Here is a 13,247-nt window from a genome sequence, read left to right as displayed (position 1 = left end):
TTTCTTTTCCTTGCAGAAGCTGGAGTTAGAGCAATCTGAAGAACAACCCGAATGATCCAAAGTCAGTTGCTATCTATCTTTCAAACAGCAGATGCTTCCTTGAACCTTTGTTGTGCGTGTTGTTTCTTTTCATACAATTACTATATCTTTGTTTCGATTATAGGAGCAATAAAATAAATGAATTTTTTTGGTTAATACCATCACTGAATTTGTAATGTGATTCCAGAAGTTCCATAATATAAAAAGAACCAACTTTTCGTACAATAGTTCCTCTAAAGTCTAAACTACTGATAAATTGTTAAGGTAATATAGAAACTGCGAATCCAGAAACTGGCTTGATGACAGCAGAAGAACATGAACCTGGAGGACGAAGAATTGAACAAAAGCAAGATAGGTAGCATATGAAAACTATACATTTCAATATTGTGTCAAAATTCTACTTTAGTTTCTCAGTATCAGTTAAACTCTACAACACAATACTATGAACCATCAATCATGCCTGCCTCTACAATACAAGAGAAGAAGAGCACAGAGAATGCTTCAGTGTTACAGCATCGACAGAATTTCAATTTGGATTGCAATAATCTATGAGCTCACGTGATACGCTCGAGTCTGACTTTTATGATTCATGTAAAGCGATTTGGGTTTCTGGAAAACAAAAATACAAGGTTTCTCCATAAGACGATTACGAAATCCTTTTCGTTATTTCACTTATTACGTAAGCCAAACAAGAGTAACAAGATGAATTTTTGAGATTGTTAAAAAAGGGAGATAAAGAAACTCATGAGCTTCCTCCTGCAGCAGCCTGATCCTTTCTCATCACTGCTCTCGCATAGATCTCATAGCAACATCCTGAAACAAGCACACATCAAAAGGCTATTCAACTCAGCACTATGTCATCGACATCAACCCCTGATTGTATGAGCTACACACACTACTCCACTAATTGCTGTTCATATCAAAACTGAGGATGCAATAACAATTCAACTCAACACTCACAATACTATGCCATCGATATGTACCCCTAACTATATAAGATACACAAAGTAGTCTACTAAGTGCTGTTCAGATCTAATCTGAGGATAAAATAACATTAATTCAATGGAGATTCCATTGGCTGACTATGCAATTCCCAGCTACTATATTACATACTATTCCGTCCACTACTAAAAAGAGAATACGATGGGAAGCAAACCAAGGATACTTCCAACTGCAGCTTTAGCAGAAAAAGCAGTAAATCTCTTAATGAAAATAGCATTCCATACCGGCAATAACAATAACTGTGAGCACATCTCCAATCCTCTTCAATCTGTGCACTCCTTTCTTATGCGACTTGAATCTCCTCAAAGAGGCATCCTCAGCCAAGAGCTGCAACAAATACAACCATGAAAGAAAAAAACAGGAATCTCACTGAAACAATCAAGAAAACAAATGTTACAGGAGCCCTATCCCTCTTTGCCTCACTAATTTCAGATTACACGCTTGCACACCGAGACTTACAGAACAATTACACTACCTTCTTCAATTACCAATTTGACATACAAAGATCCTTCCAAAACCAAACTTCAAAATGAATCATTGCTCCTTTTCTAAACAATTTAATCTGACCAAATCGATTCCGTGATCCCTAACCTCAGAACAGAGATAAATGTAAAGATACTTACAGATTTCTCGCGAGCACCTAGCTCCACATGGAATCCGCGACGAGATTGAGCCAAAGCACCATCCGTCTTCTGCAAAAAAAAGATCCCGTCGTAAATCAAAAGAATTGAACACCATATCCGTTAATCAGATTCGATTCGATTCAAAAAACAAAACCTGGGAAGAAGATCGGAGATGAGATGAAATCAAAGTGTTGTTGAGTAGAAACGCCATTTCCGATGAGGAGCAAAGATTTCAGCAGTACGAAGACGATTGGGGGTACCAAAATTAACAAAGACGGATGAAGAAGCTCCTCGTAAATAATAATATAAGACTTAAATTTGTAATTTTGCGTTTTTTACTTTTACCCCATGTTTAAGAATAAATTTCATTTTGACCCCAAAGTTATATTGTATATACAATTCTTGTAGACTTCTTTCCTTGTAATGTCACGAATCTGCTATTTGATGCAAAACGAATGCGCTCGAGTGTGTCGTATATACACAAAACTAAGAAAATCATAACACCGAAGCAAACTGAAACAAACGAGTTCAAGTCTGGTTATCTAGACTAAATCAGTGAAACCCACAAGAGGGCAATCATCAGGACTAGAAGATGCCACTTTAGCTTTAGCTTTTGCTTTTTGGCTTAGCAACATTCTTCTTGCAATTGCTGCAGAGCTTACCATGTGTATATAACAGACAGTTCAGATCAAACTTGAGCTCATCAGGGATCATGCGGTTGAGATGAACGTAGGTTTTGTTCCTGTCTGCTGTTTTCGGGACCCAACCTAACGCCTTTGCGATCTCAAACACCTGGTTTCAGTCGGTTTTGTATCTCATTTTCTATCCGCTTGATCCACAGAAAAACACAATACCAAACCACCAAGGATTACGAGAAACACTCACATGGGTGTCTACTGGGAAATCATTTTGCTGGAGATTGAACATCAGAACACAAGAGACCTGTCAATCATCAATACACCTCCCATGTCAGTTTCCAAAAGTGACTATGTGAGTAACGGTGGCTCTCAGAATAAGAAGGTTCTTAAAAATGTTTCTTTCGAATAGAGGGGGCTTTTACCGTTTTTGGTCCTACTCCTTTAAACTGAGAGAGCTCAGTTTTCACTTCATCTACTGATAAACTACGCAGATACTCCAAGCACAATGCGCCTTTTTCGTTCTGCAAACGGTTCAATATGTTCTTGATACACACAGCCTTTTTCGGGGCCAATCCTCCACATCGTATAGCATTCTCTATTGATTTTGACTCAGCAGCCAAAACCTACAATGGAGGCACAAAGAAGTATCAAGATCAACACATATCTTTACCATTAAACAATGTCAGTATTCACTTTCTCAAAACATTTAATCAAAGATTCCTCAATTTTTCCAATAACATACTTCAACTGAACAAAGGAAATATAAAAAGAAGAGTGACTAAATCTGTCCATGTATAGCATTGATCCAAGTTAGAGCTTAACCTAAACTCATAACTATATCAAAATCATAACACTTCACAAACCTAAACTATGTATATGCATTGATCCAAGAATAGAGATTAGCCTAAACTCATAACTATATCAACATCATAAAACTTCACAACCCTAAACTATGTATATGCATTTATCCAAGATTAGATTTAGAGCTTACACCAAACTCATAACTATATCAACATCACAAAATCACAAAACTTCACAAACATATAACTTTGAATTCCCAAAACCTTATGTTAAGAGAACTTACATCTTCCCATTTCGGGAACGCAGCTTTGAGCGAAGCGAAAGCCCTTAGTGAATTGCTCTCAGTTGTATTCTGGGAGAGAAGAATTTTAACCAGACCATCAAGCACGCTCTCTTCCTCCGCTTCATCCAATGGCTCAGGTTTCACCGTACATTGTGTACCGCGATCATCGACGGCGGAGAGTGATCGGAGTCTCTTACGGCGGTAACTGGCGAACTCGGGAGGGAACCCATGGAGAGACAACAAAGCATCTCTCACGTCTCGGCATTCTTCGGCGGTAGGTCTGAGAAGTGCGGGGTAAGGATTGTCGCCGTCGACGGTGGATTTATTGGTCGGAGTTTTCGATTCGCCGTCGTTTTGGTTTAAGCGTTTCCTCTTCTGGGCTTTGCTCATCTCGAATGAAACTTTTACCGACCGGTGTAAAAATCGGATCGGTTTACTCTTTTCTTTTGTTCTGCGCTTAATTTAATCCACAAGCGTAGTGGAAATTGGGTCGGTTTACCTGAATGTTGTGTAAAAATTACTTCCGGTTTCCTAAAATATCATGCATATTTATTATATTCCGGTTCATTCCGGTCTTTGGGTTAGTTTGGTTTTGATTACATTTGTTTCCGGTTCATTCTAGAATTTATGGTTTGATTGTAGGCGGTGGAAACCTACATCATCCAAACCAAAATCACACCAAAATGTAGGCTTTTTTTTAACGCCTTAATAACTTTATTAATATGAATCAGAATACATAATATTATCAAGATTACAAATACAACAAAAGGTTTTTTCTAACGAAAATGATAAAGCAAAATTAGATCTGCTTTTCATAGACAAACTTGGGATTTGCTTCGAAAGTAGCTGCTTCAGTTTCAGCCACTCGAATTTTCGATATTCCTTTTTATTTCTCATCAACCTACGGGAGGCAGCAGTAAGCTCCACTTTCTTAGATAAAAATTTCATCGTCTTCATCATTTCCGTCAATTTGGTGTGATTTTCTTGTTTGGGAATCATTTTTTTTTTACTGATGAAATACCAGTAACGCATTTGAAAATCATAGACAACGATTCATCTGTTACATCGCAAAACTTTCCAATTGGTCGAAACTCTCCTGTATAAAGAGATGTCATTGATCTTGGTTGCACTTAAAACCCATTTGTGTGGATATGATATAAACAATCTTCTGATTCTCCTATTGGCCTTTAACTCCTCCTCAACAAATTGCTTCCATGGTGGTTTACGTGCTGGTCGATGAGTACAGATCAAATCCAAAAGGATTTGTATTTGTCTTCGAGATGCCCACAATAGATCATATTGACGCCTAGGAACAATCGCATAACTAACATCATGTGTTAGTATGACCAAACACACAACCAAACAGACCGAAAAATTCTTGGCGAAATGGCCGGAGATAGGAACACAACGGTTGATTCGGATCCACCGGTGACGAGACATATATTCTCTCTCCGAACTTGGTTGTATTTGGCTAACGGCTAAAACCACTTGAATCCAAATCAGGTCCAATAGACTCTGAATATGATCAGGCCAAACGACTTGTGCAATCACCATCACAACCGTCATTACGAGAAAGATAAACAAAACTGCAAGTAGACATTGTCCTTGAATACATAAAGTGATCTTCAATTCAATCCATGTAACCATCTTTAGAAAAGATGGTTTATATGCACGACACTAGAACTTGGTAGAAAAAATGTTCTTTGTCGGAGTGGGAACTATCATGAACAAAGATTCAAAGAACCTTTTCAGATGTCGAGGAAGTGTCGATCCTTGTAACCAAAGAGATGCCATTATAAACTAACTAAATCTATATAAAAGTGAAAAGACTACAGATGGAAAATCGACCGACACCGGAAGAACCGAAGTCGGCTGTAATTAATGGTTAAACAGAGAAGTTTGTTGGTAATTGAAACGTTGGAGAAATCGCCTTTGGCGAGAGCAGTTTTTTTTACCAAAATGTAGGTTTATGCGAGAAAAATGGTAAATGTAGGTTTATGCGAGAAAAATGGTTCGAGTTTGGTCCAAATGATATAGGTTAATGGATTGTTTTTTTTTTTGGATATTTTTAATGTTTAGAGTATTTTCAATTATTTATAATATTTTTGTCGGGTATTTCTTGGTACGAAATATTTTGGTTCGATTCCAATTTTTTTGATTTTGATCTTTAGGATCCTTTCAGGTATTTTCTAATCTTGGTTTGTTTTTTTGATTCAGTTTCACTTTAGTATTTTCGGTTTAGTTAATTCTCCCAAGACTACTAAAAAGTAAAAACAACAGAAACAAATGCAATTGATTTTCTTTAGTTTTTTTCTTCTTCTTTTTTTGGGCTAGAGACAAAATAGGTACAGATAAGTAAAGTTTACAAAGGTTGCAACTTGCAAGCAACAAACATACAATAATATTTCTTAGCACAGAGTTCTGAACCAAAAGATTTCCTCAAAATAAGAAGACCGCAAGTCAAATTTAAATTATCCATATATCCTGTGATGATAGTTTAGTTGTGATCTTTGGTTCTCTTAGTACATTAGGTAATAGGTATACACATCTCCATATCAATGACAATGATAGCGATGCTCAATAACGTGTTACACCATCAATAGAAAGGTTTATAAAAAGAAGTCATGAATGGTTTAAGTTAATCATTCAAGATTGGTCGATAGAAACTTGTACATCATGCACCATGGTTTCCAATTTTTATAACATTTTCTTTTCTTTTCAATTTTATCCTTTTAGCATTTAGGTGTAGAATAGAATGTATCACAAGCTCAGCTATTCTCGTAAACATATAATTATATAAATAGGGAATGTATGGTTTGTGTCGGTATGACGTGTTCGCATGACGAATCGCATGGTGGTGACTGGATCACATGACTTCAGGGAAAACAAATGAACGATTGTAGATTATTCTAACTTGTAACGTTGACCATATAATTCTATGACCAACAACTAAATCTTCGTTCCAAATCTTACATTTTACATTTTTTTTCTAATATCAATAAACACTTCATTTTTTTTTACAGATAAATAAATAGTTTTGAGATTTTTCCCAAAAAAATAATATATATGTACATAGTTTTGAGATGGGACACATAATTGACAATATACACACCACCCCCCTTCTTGAGAGGACTTTTTGTTTGTCAACGACCTCACACAAGTCACCCATGAAACACGAGTAACTCTAATACAAACATTGTAAATTTTTGTCGATTCATTAGAAAAGACAAGTCAAAGAAGACTAAAAATACAAATTCACTCCCAAAATTATAGTCACTAGAAAAAGAAAAAAAAACATTACAAAGAGTGAAAAAAAAAACAAAAAGAAACTTTGAGAAATTGTTTTTACTTTTTACCAACAAGAAAATAAAATAAAATAAATAATATAGAGCTAAAATTGAGACGAATAAGCGAAACCCCCTTTTTGCCCTCCTTGTTGAAACTGAGACCGGCTTAGCCCACTCGCTTCCAACATCTTGTTCCACTCACGCGCCTCCGCACCTTCACCAAACTCCCTATCTCCGCCTCTCATTGTCTGCAGAATCTTCGCCGCCTTCTCCTTCAACCTCCCGCTTCCGCTCTCGCTTTCCACAATCTCCGTCAAAACCTCCTCCAATCCCACCTCACTCGCCAATCCTCTAAACCTCATATTCCCAACACTCAACGTCAACAAAGCCCCCACGCAATTCTCACGCGCCGCCGCCACCTCTGCCTCAACTCCTCCCCCACCACTTTCTCGCAGTTTCCCGACCAATATCGCCACCGCATTCCCGTCAAGCATAGCTCCTTTCCCTTCCGGACAAGCCGCTATGTTACATAGCAACAAAAGTATCCTACTCGCCGATTCACCGTTTCTGATCATAGACAACATAACCGGCACCGCACCGGCTTTAACCAACCTATTCCGGTTATTCGGAATCAACGACAGATGATAAAGCGCGAGCGCAGCATCCTGACGCGCTCTCTCACTCTCCGACGATCGAAGCGCGTGAAGAAGCGGCTCAACCGCACCGAGAACTCCAATCACCATCTTGTTCTCTTCCTCAACAGCTAAACTAAACAAAGCACCGATCACATGCTCTTGCGCCTCCGTCGATCCCGATTTCAAAACATCGATCAGCAAAGGAACGAACCCTGACCGTACGATTTTCAATTTGTTAGGTTTCTCCAACGAGAGGTTGACCAACGACGCGGCGGCGTTCGTCTGCACGACGTTGTACCGTGAAACTATCAAAGATCGGAGTAACGAGAGGATCCGATCAGTACAGAGCGAGATTCTCGTGCTCTCGTTTGATCTCGTCGTCTTCCTTAGCTGAATCAGACCTTGCTCGTGATCGNCACCATCAATAGAAAGGTTTATAAAAAGAAGTCATGAATGGTTTAAGTTAATCATTCAAGATTGGTCGATAGAAACTTGTACATCATGCACCATGGTTTCCAATTTTTATAACATTTTCTTTTCTTTTCAATTTTATCCTTTTAGCATTTAGGTGTAGAATAGAATGTATCACAAGCTCAGCTATTCTCGTAAACATATAATTATATAAATAGGGAATGTATGGTTTGTGTCGGTATGACGTGTTCGCATGACGAATCGCATGGTGGTGACTGGATCACATGACTTCAGGGAAAACAAATGAACGATTGTAGATTATTCTAACTTGTAACGTTGACCATATAATTCTATGACCAACAACTAAATCTTCGTTCCAAATCTTACATTTTACATTTTTTTTCTAATATCAATAAACACTTCATTTTTTTTTACAGATAAATAAATAGTTTTGAGATTTTTCCCAAAAAAATAATATATATGTACATAGTTTTGAGATGGGACACATAATTGACAATATACACACCACCCCCCTTCTTGAGAGGACTTTTTGTTTGTCAACGACCTCACACAAGTCACCCATGAAACACGAGTAACTCTAATACAAACATTGTAAATTTTTGTCGATTCATTAGAAAAGACAAGTCAAAGAAGACTAAAAATACAAATTCACTCCCAAAATTATAGTCACTAGAAAAAGAAAAAAAAACATTACAAAGAGTGAAAAAAAAAACAAAAAGAAACTTTGAGAAATTGTTTTTACTTTTTACCAACAAGAAAATAAAATAAAATAAATAATATAGAGCTAAAATTGAGACGAATAAGCGAAACCCCCTTTTTGCCCTCCTTGTTGAAACTGAGACCGGCTTAGCCCACTCGCTTCCAACATCTTGTTCCACTCACGCGCCTCCGCACCTTCACCAAACTCCCTATCTCCGCCTCTCATTGTCTGCAGAATCTTCGCCGCCTTCTCCTTCAACCTCCCGCTTCCGCTCTCGCTTTCCACAATCTCCGTCAAAACCTCCTCCAATCCCACCTCACTCGCCAATCCTCTAAACCTCATATTCCCAACACTCAACGTCAACAAAGCCCCCACGCAATTCTCACGCGCCGCCGCCACCTCTGCCTCAACTCCTCCCCCACCACTTTCTCGCAGTTTCCCGACCAATATCGCCACCGCATTCCCGTCAAGCATAGCTCCTTTCCCTTCCGGACAAGCCGCTATGTTACATAGCAACAAAAGTATCCTACTCGCCGATTCACCGTTTCTGATCATAGACAACATAACCGGCACCGCACCGGCTTTAACCAACCTATTCCGGTTATTCGGAATCAACGACAGATGATAAAGCGCGAGCGCAGCATCCTGACGCGCTCTCTCACTCTCCGACGATCGAAGCGCGTGAAGAAGCGGCTCAACCGCACCGAGAACTCCAATCACCATCTTGTTCTCTTCCTCAACAGCTAAACTAAACAAAGCACCGATCACATGCTCTTGCGCCTCCGTCGATCCCGATTTCAAAACATCGATCAGCAAAGGAACGAACCCTGACCGTACGATTTTCAATTTGTTAGGTTTCTCCAACGAGAGGTTGACCAACGACGCGGCGGCGTTCGTCTGCACGACGTTGTACCGTGAAACTATCAAAGATCGGAGTAACGAGAGGATCCGATCAGTACAGAGCGAGATTCTCGTGCTCTCGTTTGATCTCGTCGTCTTCCTTAGCTGAATCAGACCTTGCTCGTGATCGATCGTGTCTACACTGCTTAATTTGTTGTAGATCTCTTCTTCTTCCGGTGACATCGGAGGAAACGATGAGTAATCCGATGAAGAAAACGAGGTAGGATTCCGGGTCGTCGAGTGATTAACGGGTCGGGTTTGGTGAAATGGAAGAGAATTGCTTGAAGATACTGCGTTTCTTGAACGAGATCGAATCGCTCCCATCACAGAATCATAATCCGAATTCGAATTCGAAGCCAGCGGTGGTAAAATTTCCGATTTAGAGATCCGATGACCCGGACCCGAACCCGAAACCGTATCCATACGGGTACGAACAACACCTTCGACGTAAGCGTAATCAGGAGGACGAGGGTGGTCCATTTTGTTTCTATCGCAGTAGCTGAGAATCGTTGATCTCATGGCGAGGTTTGGGATTACGGTTGATAAATCGGGTTGAGTACCGTCGTGAAGCTTCGGAGCAAACCCGAGGTTACGGCAAACTTGGACGGAGACACGCTCGAAGGTTTGACCCGAAGCGACGACTACGGGATCCGACATTAAAAACCCGGTGATGGGACAGAGGAACTCCGTTGGGGTTTCGCCAGGGTTGTTGTTTTGCTGAGGCATAGATGTGGCGGAGGCTGAACGGTGGTGGTGAAAAGAGAACCATTTGTGTCTACCGGTCTCGCCCATTTTGGATCGAGACACAACTTGAAGAAGCGAAAAAAAACAACGAAACTAAACGAATCTGAGAAGTTATGTAAGAGATTTTTGACTTCAACGTTTTGAGATTTTTGATCGAGTCCAAAAGATTCTCTCGTTGATACTACTAACCAGACTCTCTTATAATTACTCGTTTTTTTCTCTTACTAATAAAACTTACAGTAGTTAGTATATTTAATGATGACGATAAAGTGATAATGATTGGATTTTTTGTCGTATAAAAATAATATAGGATATTCGGATTTCTTTTATACAATACTACTACTAATTATCTACAAAATCAAAGTTATTTTATGATTTTCGATAATAATTTCAATAACTGATGTCATAACTATTTTATCTAAACAGTTTTTTTTTTCTGTGGCTTGATTAAACAAATTTGAAAATCTGATAATGACCATCTGTGTCGTTACATTTCTAGATGACATTCACAGTTTTTAGTTTCCACAATAAAATTGTAGACCATTGAATAAATCTTGTAGTGGACAAAAAAAATAAGGATTACGGAGGGGGAGGAAATATAAAACTCTATAGATTATGTGCAATTTGTGTTTTAGTAAGTCAGAATGATTGTAAGATATAAGTAAATTGTCGTTGACGAATATAAACAAATTGAATTGATTCATGCGCAGCATCATGATGAGGTGATCGACAGTTCAAGGCGTGTTTACAAGTTCTCTACCCCGTTGGATAAGAAAAGGTATTGAATTAGAGATTTTTTTTCTTCTCATGGTTCCATTGTGTTGACTATATTATTAATGAAAATAAAATGATTTATAAGCTTTAGTTTGTCGTCGTCTCTGAGAGAAATCATTTAAACACAAGAGGGAATAGAGAACGAAACCAATACCCGAAGAAGAAAGCAATCACGATTCACAAAGCAAAGAAATTAAATAGAGATTTGGACGTGGAGACCATCTTCGACCTCCTTTCCACGGACCACGGTATATAACGATTGATTATAATTTGTCTCTCTTATATCAGTTTGAGCAATAAACAAGGCACATCTATATGTTAATAATAACATGTTTAAATCAAGAGACTTCACCAACAAAGTAGCTGCCATGGCCAACAAGATATACTCTTCGAAGATATATATCTTGGACAGATATTGCCATTTTTTTTAGTGTTCCAAATTTTGGATTAGGTCCTTACAATATGTAACATAAGAGATTGACCTTGATTGATTCTATGCGGATTGTGAACTTCAAATCTCAGAAACCGAAATGGTGTTAGACAACTTCAAACCTCAAAAATCTATTTTAGTAAGAAAATGATACTTTAAAAAAAAAAAAAATACTTCTTACATAATAGAATCTTATAATAAAATATAGCATGTTGCTGTGAAATTACGTGCCAAAGAAATATGCCACAAATTAAATGTTTCATCTGTTTCATGTTTCATGCCATATATTGTTCGTCTTGTTTCATGTTGACGACCTAGGGGGCAATTGTATTTTTTTTTCTTGCCGATAGTGGGAAAATATTATCTATAACTTGAAGCTTTCCTGATAATTTTGTATTACTGTTTTGACAGAATGTATCAAGGCAAGTGGTCTATATAATGTTTTTTAAAATCACGTGGAGAATTAAAAACAAGTTTGTAGCAAAAGAAAATAATAATAGAAATTGTCAACTGATTAATAATTAATATACATATTGCATTCATCCATTTCTGTCAAAAATATAAAATTACAATTCTCTGTACTGAGATTCTTTAGACATTCAAGAATATACATTGTTTGTACCAAAAAAGAGTTCCTATAATTTATGTTTAGAGACACAAATTCGTGGAATGGATCTGGTGTTTATACGGATATCTCATTTGATATGTATAAAGATGAGGAAGCTTAGATGATTGGAAGGTTGCTTTACGGAGACTTCATCACTCTCTGTTCATTTTAGAGGCTTAGCCTATCAGGGCATTGTCGACTCTGCTTATGTAGCCGATTTTAAGACTGATTTTTCAAGACAAATTGTGGTAACCATGTCAATCCCCCATATTAGATCACTGTTTGTGTTCTTTGTTCCCCAACATTATCGTTAGAACGATTTGAGAAAAGTGATCTATAGTGTATGCAACTGTTTTACTACTGCATGTAGGTTATTTTTCAGTTGGAAATTAAATACTATGAAAGAAAACTTAATGTCTTTTAAAGAAATGAAGGATAATTGGACAGTTAATTACTAATCCTAAAAATAATTGTATGTAATAATATATTCCTTGTAGAGTTAAACACTTACAAAAATTATTTACCAGTCTTAAAAAGAATTGTATGATAACCCTAAGGAAACTATACAACTAATCACTAATTCTGAAAGAAAAACATATAATTTTTCTTTTGTGAAAAAGACATATTGTAAGAAGGAAACTATACAATTACTTACTAACCCCTAAGGGGAAAAGTATTATTATTACTCTTCTTTTAAACTGATAAATTTAATCTGAAAGGATTTTATTAATATTCATTTTAAAAATATATATTTATATAAGAAAATTATATAATTAATTACTAATCATTAAAAATATAATAACAAATTATCTTTAAGAAAACTATACAATAAATTACAAAACTAAAAGAACAAATATTATTATTACCTGTTTTTAATGAATTACTTTTATAAAAATGTTATAAATTACTATAATCCCAGAAAGAAAAGGATTATAAATATTCCATCTCTATATTAAACAACTAAAGTTACTTCATAATTTCTCACAAAACAAAACAACTAGGTTACTTCATAATAACATCATCCGCCCTTCAACTTCGTTTTCTTGGTATAACTTTTCTTCCTTTTAAAAAATTGTTGTTATTTTCATATGATCATGTATAATTCCATGGTGGTGTCAAATTTTACATCCGAATCAATCACCATGATCATTAGACAAAACTTTTAACTTACTACTACTGGGAAATGATAAAATTTGTTCTAAACACTTTCTATATCCGGTTTAAATGTGGGTTTGGTTTGGTTCTACAAATTCGGCTACGGATGTGATGAAACCGGGTATCATACGGCGTCGTGTAGTTTATGTTTCTTTTGCTGAGAAAAAAACAAAAAATAAAAACGAAACTCTAAAGAG

The 13,247-nt window shown here is 37.0% G+C and overlaps 3 protein-coding genes across 4 annotated transcripts; all 3 read right to left on the bottom strand.

Moving 5' to 3' along the window:
• Window positions 554-1,951, bottom strand: LOC104790992 (succinate dehydrogenase subunit 7A, mitochondrial-like). Its single transcript, XM_010516791.2, has 4 exons — window positions 1,819-1,951; window positions 1,665-1,733; window positions 1,266-1,368; window positions 554-852 (listed from the first exon to the last, which is right to left on the bottom strand). The coding sequence occupies exons 1-4, from the start codon at window positions 1,873-1,875 to the stop codon at window positions 782-784; spliced, it is 300 nt and encodes a 99-aa protein (XP_010515093.1). The 5' UTR covers window positions 1,876-1,951; the 3' UTR covers window positions 554-781.
• On the bottom strand, window positions 2,033-3,849 carry LOC104790990 (putative DNA glycosylase At3g47830). Its single transcript, XM_019246733.1, has 4 exons — window positions 3,387-3,849; window positions 2,725-2,925; window positions 2,550-2,606; window positions 2,033-2,456 (listed from the first exon to the last, which is right to left on the bottom strand). The coding sequence occupies exons 1-4, from the start codon at window positions 3,774-3,776 to the stop codon at window positions 2,271-2,273; spliced, it is 834 nt and encodes a 277-aa protein (XP_019102278.1). The 5' UTR covers window positions 3,777-3,849; the 3' UTR covers window positions 2,033-2,270.
• Window positions 6,572-10,301, bottom strand: LOC104790989 (U-box domain-containing protein 39-like). 2 transcript variants are annotated; one of them, XM_010516790.1, is made up of 2 exons: window positions 9,457-10,301; window positions 6,572-7,709 (listed from the first exon to the last, which is right to left on the bottom strand). In XM_010516790.1, the coding sequence occupies exons 1-2, from the start codon at window positions 10,130-10,132 to the stop codon at window positions 6,778-6,780; spliced, it is 1,608 nt and encodes a 535-aa protein (XP_010515092.1). In that variant the 5' UTR covers window positions 10,133-10,301; the 3' UTR covers window positions 6,572-6,777. The 2 variants fall into 2 exon arrangements, with proteins under 2 accessions (XP_010515092.1, XP_010515091.1); XM_010516789.1 differs by lacking the exon at window positions 6,572-7,709 and having other exon boundaries at window positions 8,319-10,301.

This window comes from Camelina sativa, chromosome 6 (genome assembly GCF_000633955.1).
Source record: "Camelina sativa cultivar DH55 chromosome 6, Cs, whole genome shotgun sequence".
NCBI lineage: Eukaryota > Viridiplantae > Streptophyta > Magnoliopsida > Brassicales > Brassicaceae > Camelina > Camelina sativa.
This window is presented reverse-complemented; position numbering and strand designations above follow the sequence as displayed.

What these genes read in the sequence shown, in the direction of transcription:
- LOC104790992 (XM_010516791.2), bottom strand. Translation starts at nt 1,875, where the DNA reads ATGGCGTTTCTACTCAACAACACTTTGATTTCATCTCATCTCCGATCT. An exon ending in ATCTCCGATCTTCTTCCCAG is followed by an intron (nt 1,734 to 1,818) that starts GTTTTGTTTTTT and finishes TTTTTTTTGCAG; the next exon opens with AAGACGGATGGTGCTTTGGC. An exon ending in CACAGTTATTGTTATTGCCG is followed by an intron (nt 853 to 1,265) that starts GTATGGAATGCT and finishes TGCTTGTTTCAG; the next exon opens with GATGTTGCTATGAGATCTAT.
- LOC104790990 (XM_019246733.1), bottom strand. Translation starts at nt 3,776, where the DNA reads ATGAGCAAAGCCCAGAAGAGGAAACGCTTAAACCAAAACGACGGCGAA. An exon ending in AAGGAGTAGGACCAAAAACG is followed by an intron (nt 2,607 to 2,724) that starts GTAAAAGCCCCC and finishes GATGATTGACAG; the next exon opens with GTCTCTTGTGTTCTGATGTT. An exon ending in ATTTCCCAGTAGACACCCAT is followed by an intron (nt 2,457 to 2,549) that starts GTGAGTGTTTCT and finishes GACTGAAACCAG; the next exon opens with GTGTTTGAGATCGCAAAGGC.
- LOC104790989 (XM_010516790.1), bottom strand. Translation starts at nt 10,132, where the DNA reads ATGGGCGAGACCGGTAGACACAAATGGTTCTCTTTTCACCACCACCGT. An exon ending in CACGATCGATCACGAGCAAG is followed by an intron (nt 7,710 to 9,456) that starts GTCTGATTCAGC and finishes ATCACGAGCAAG; the next exon opens with GTCTGATTCAGCTAAGGAAG.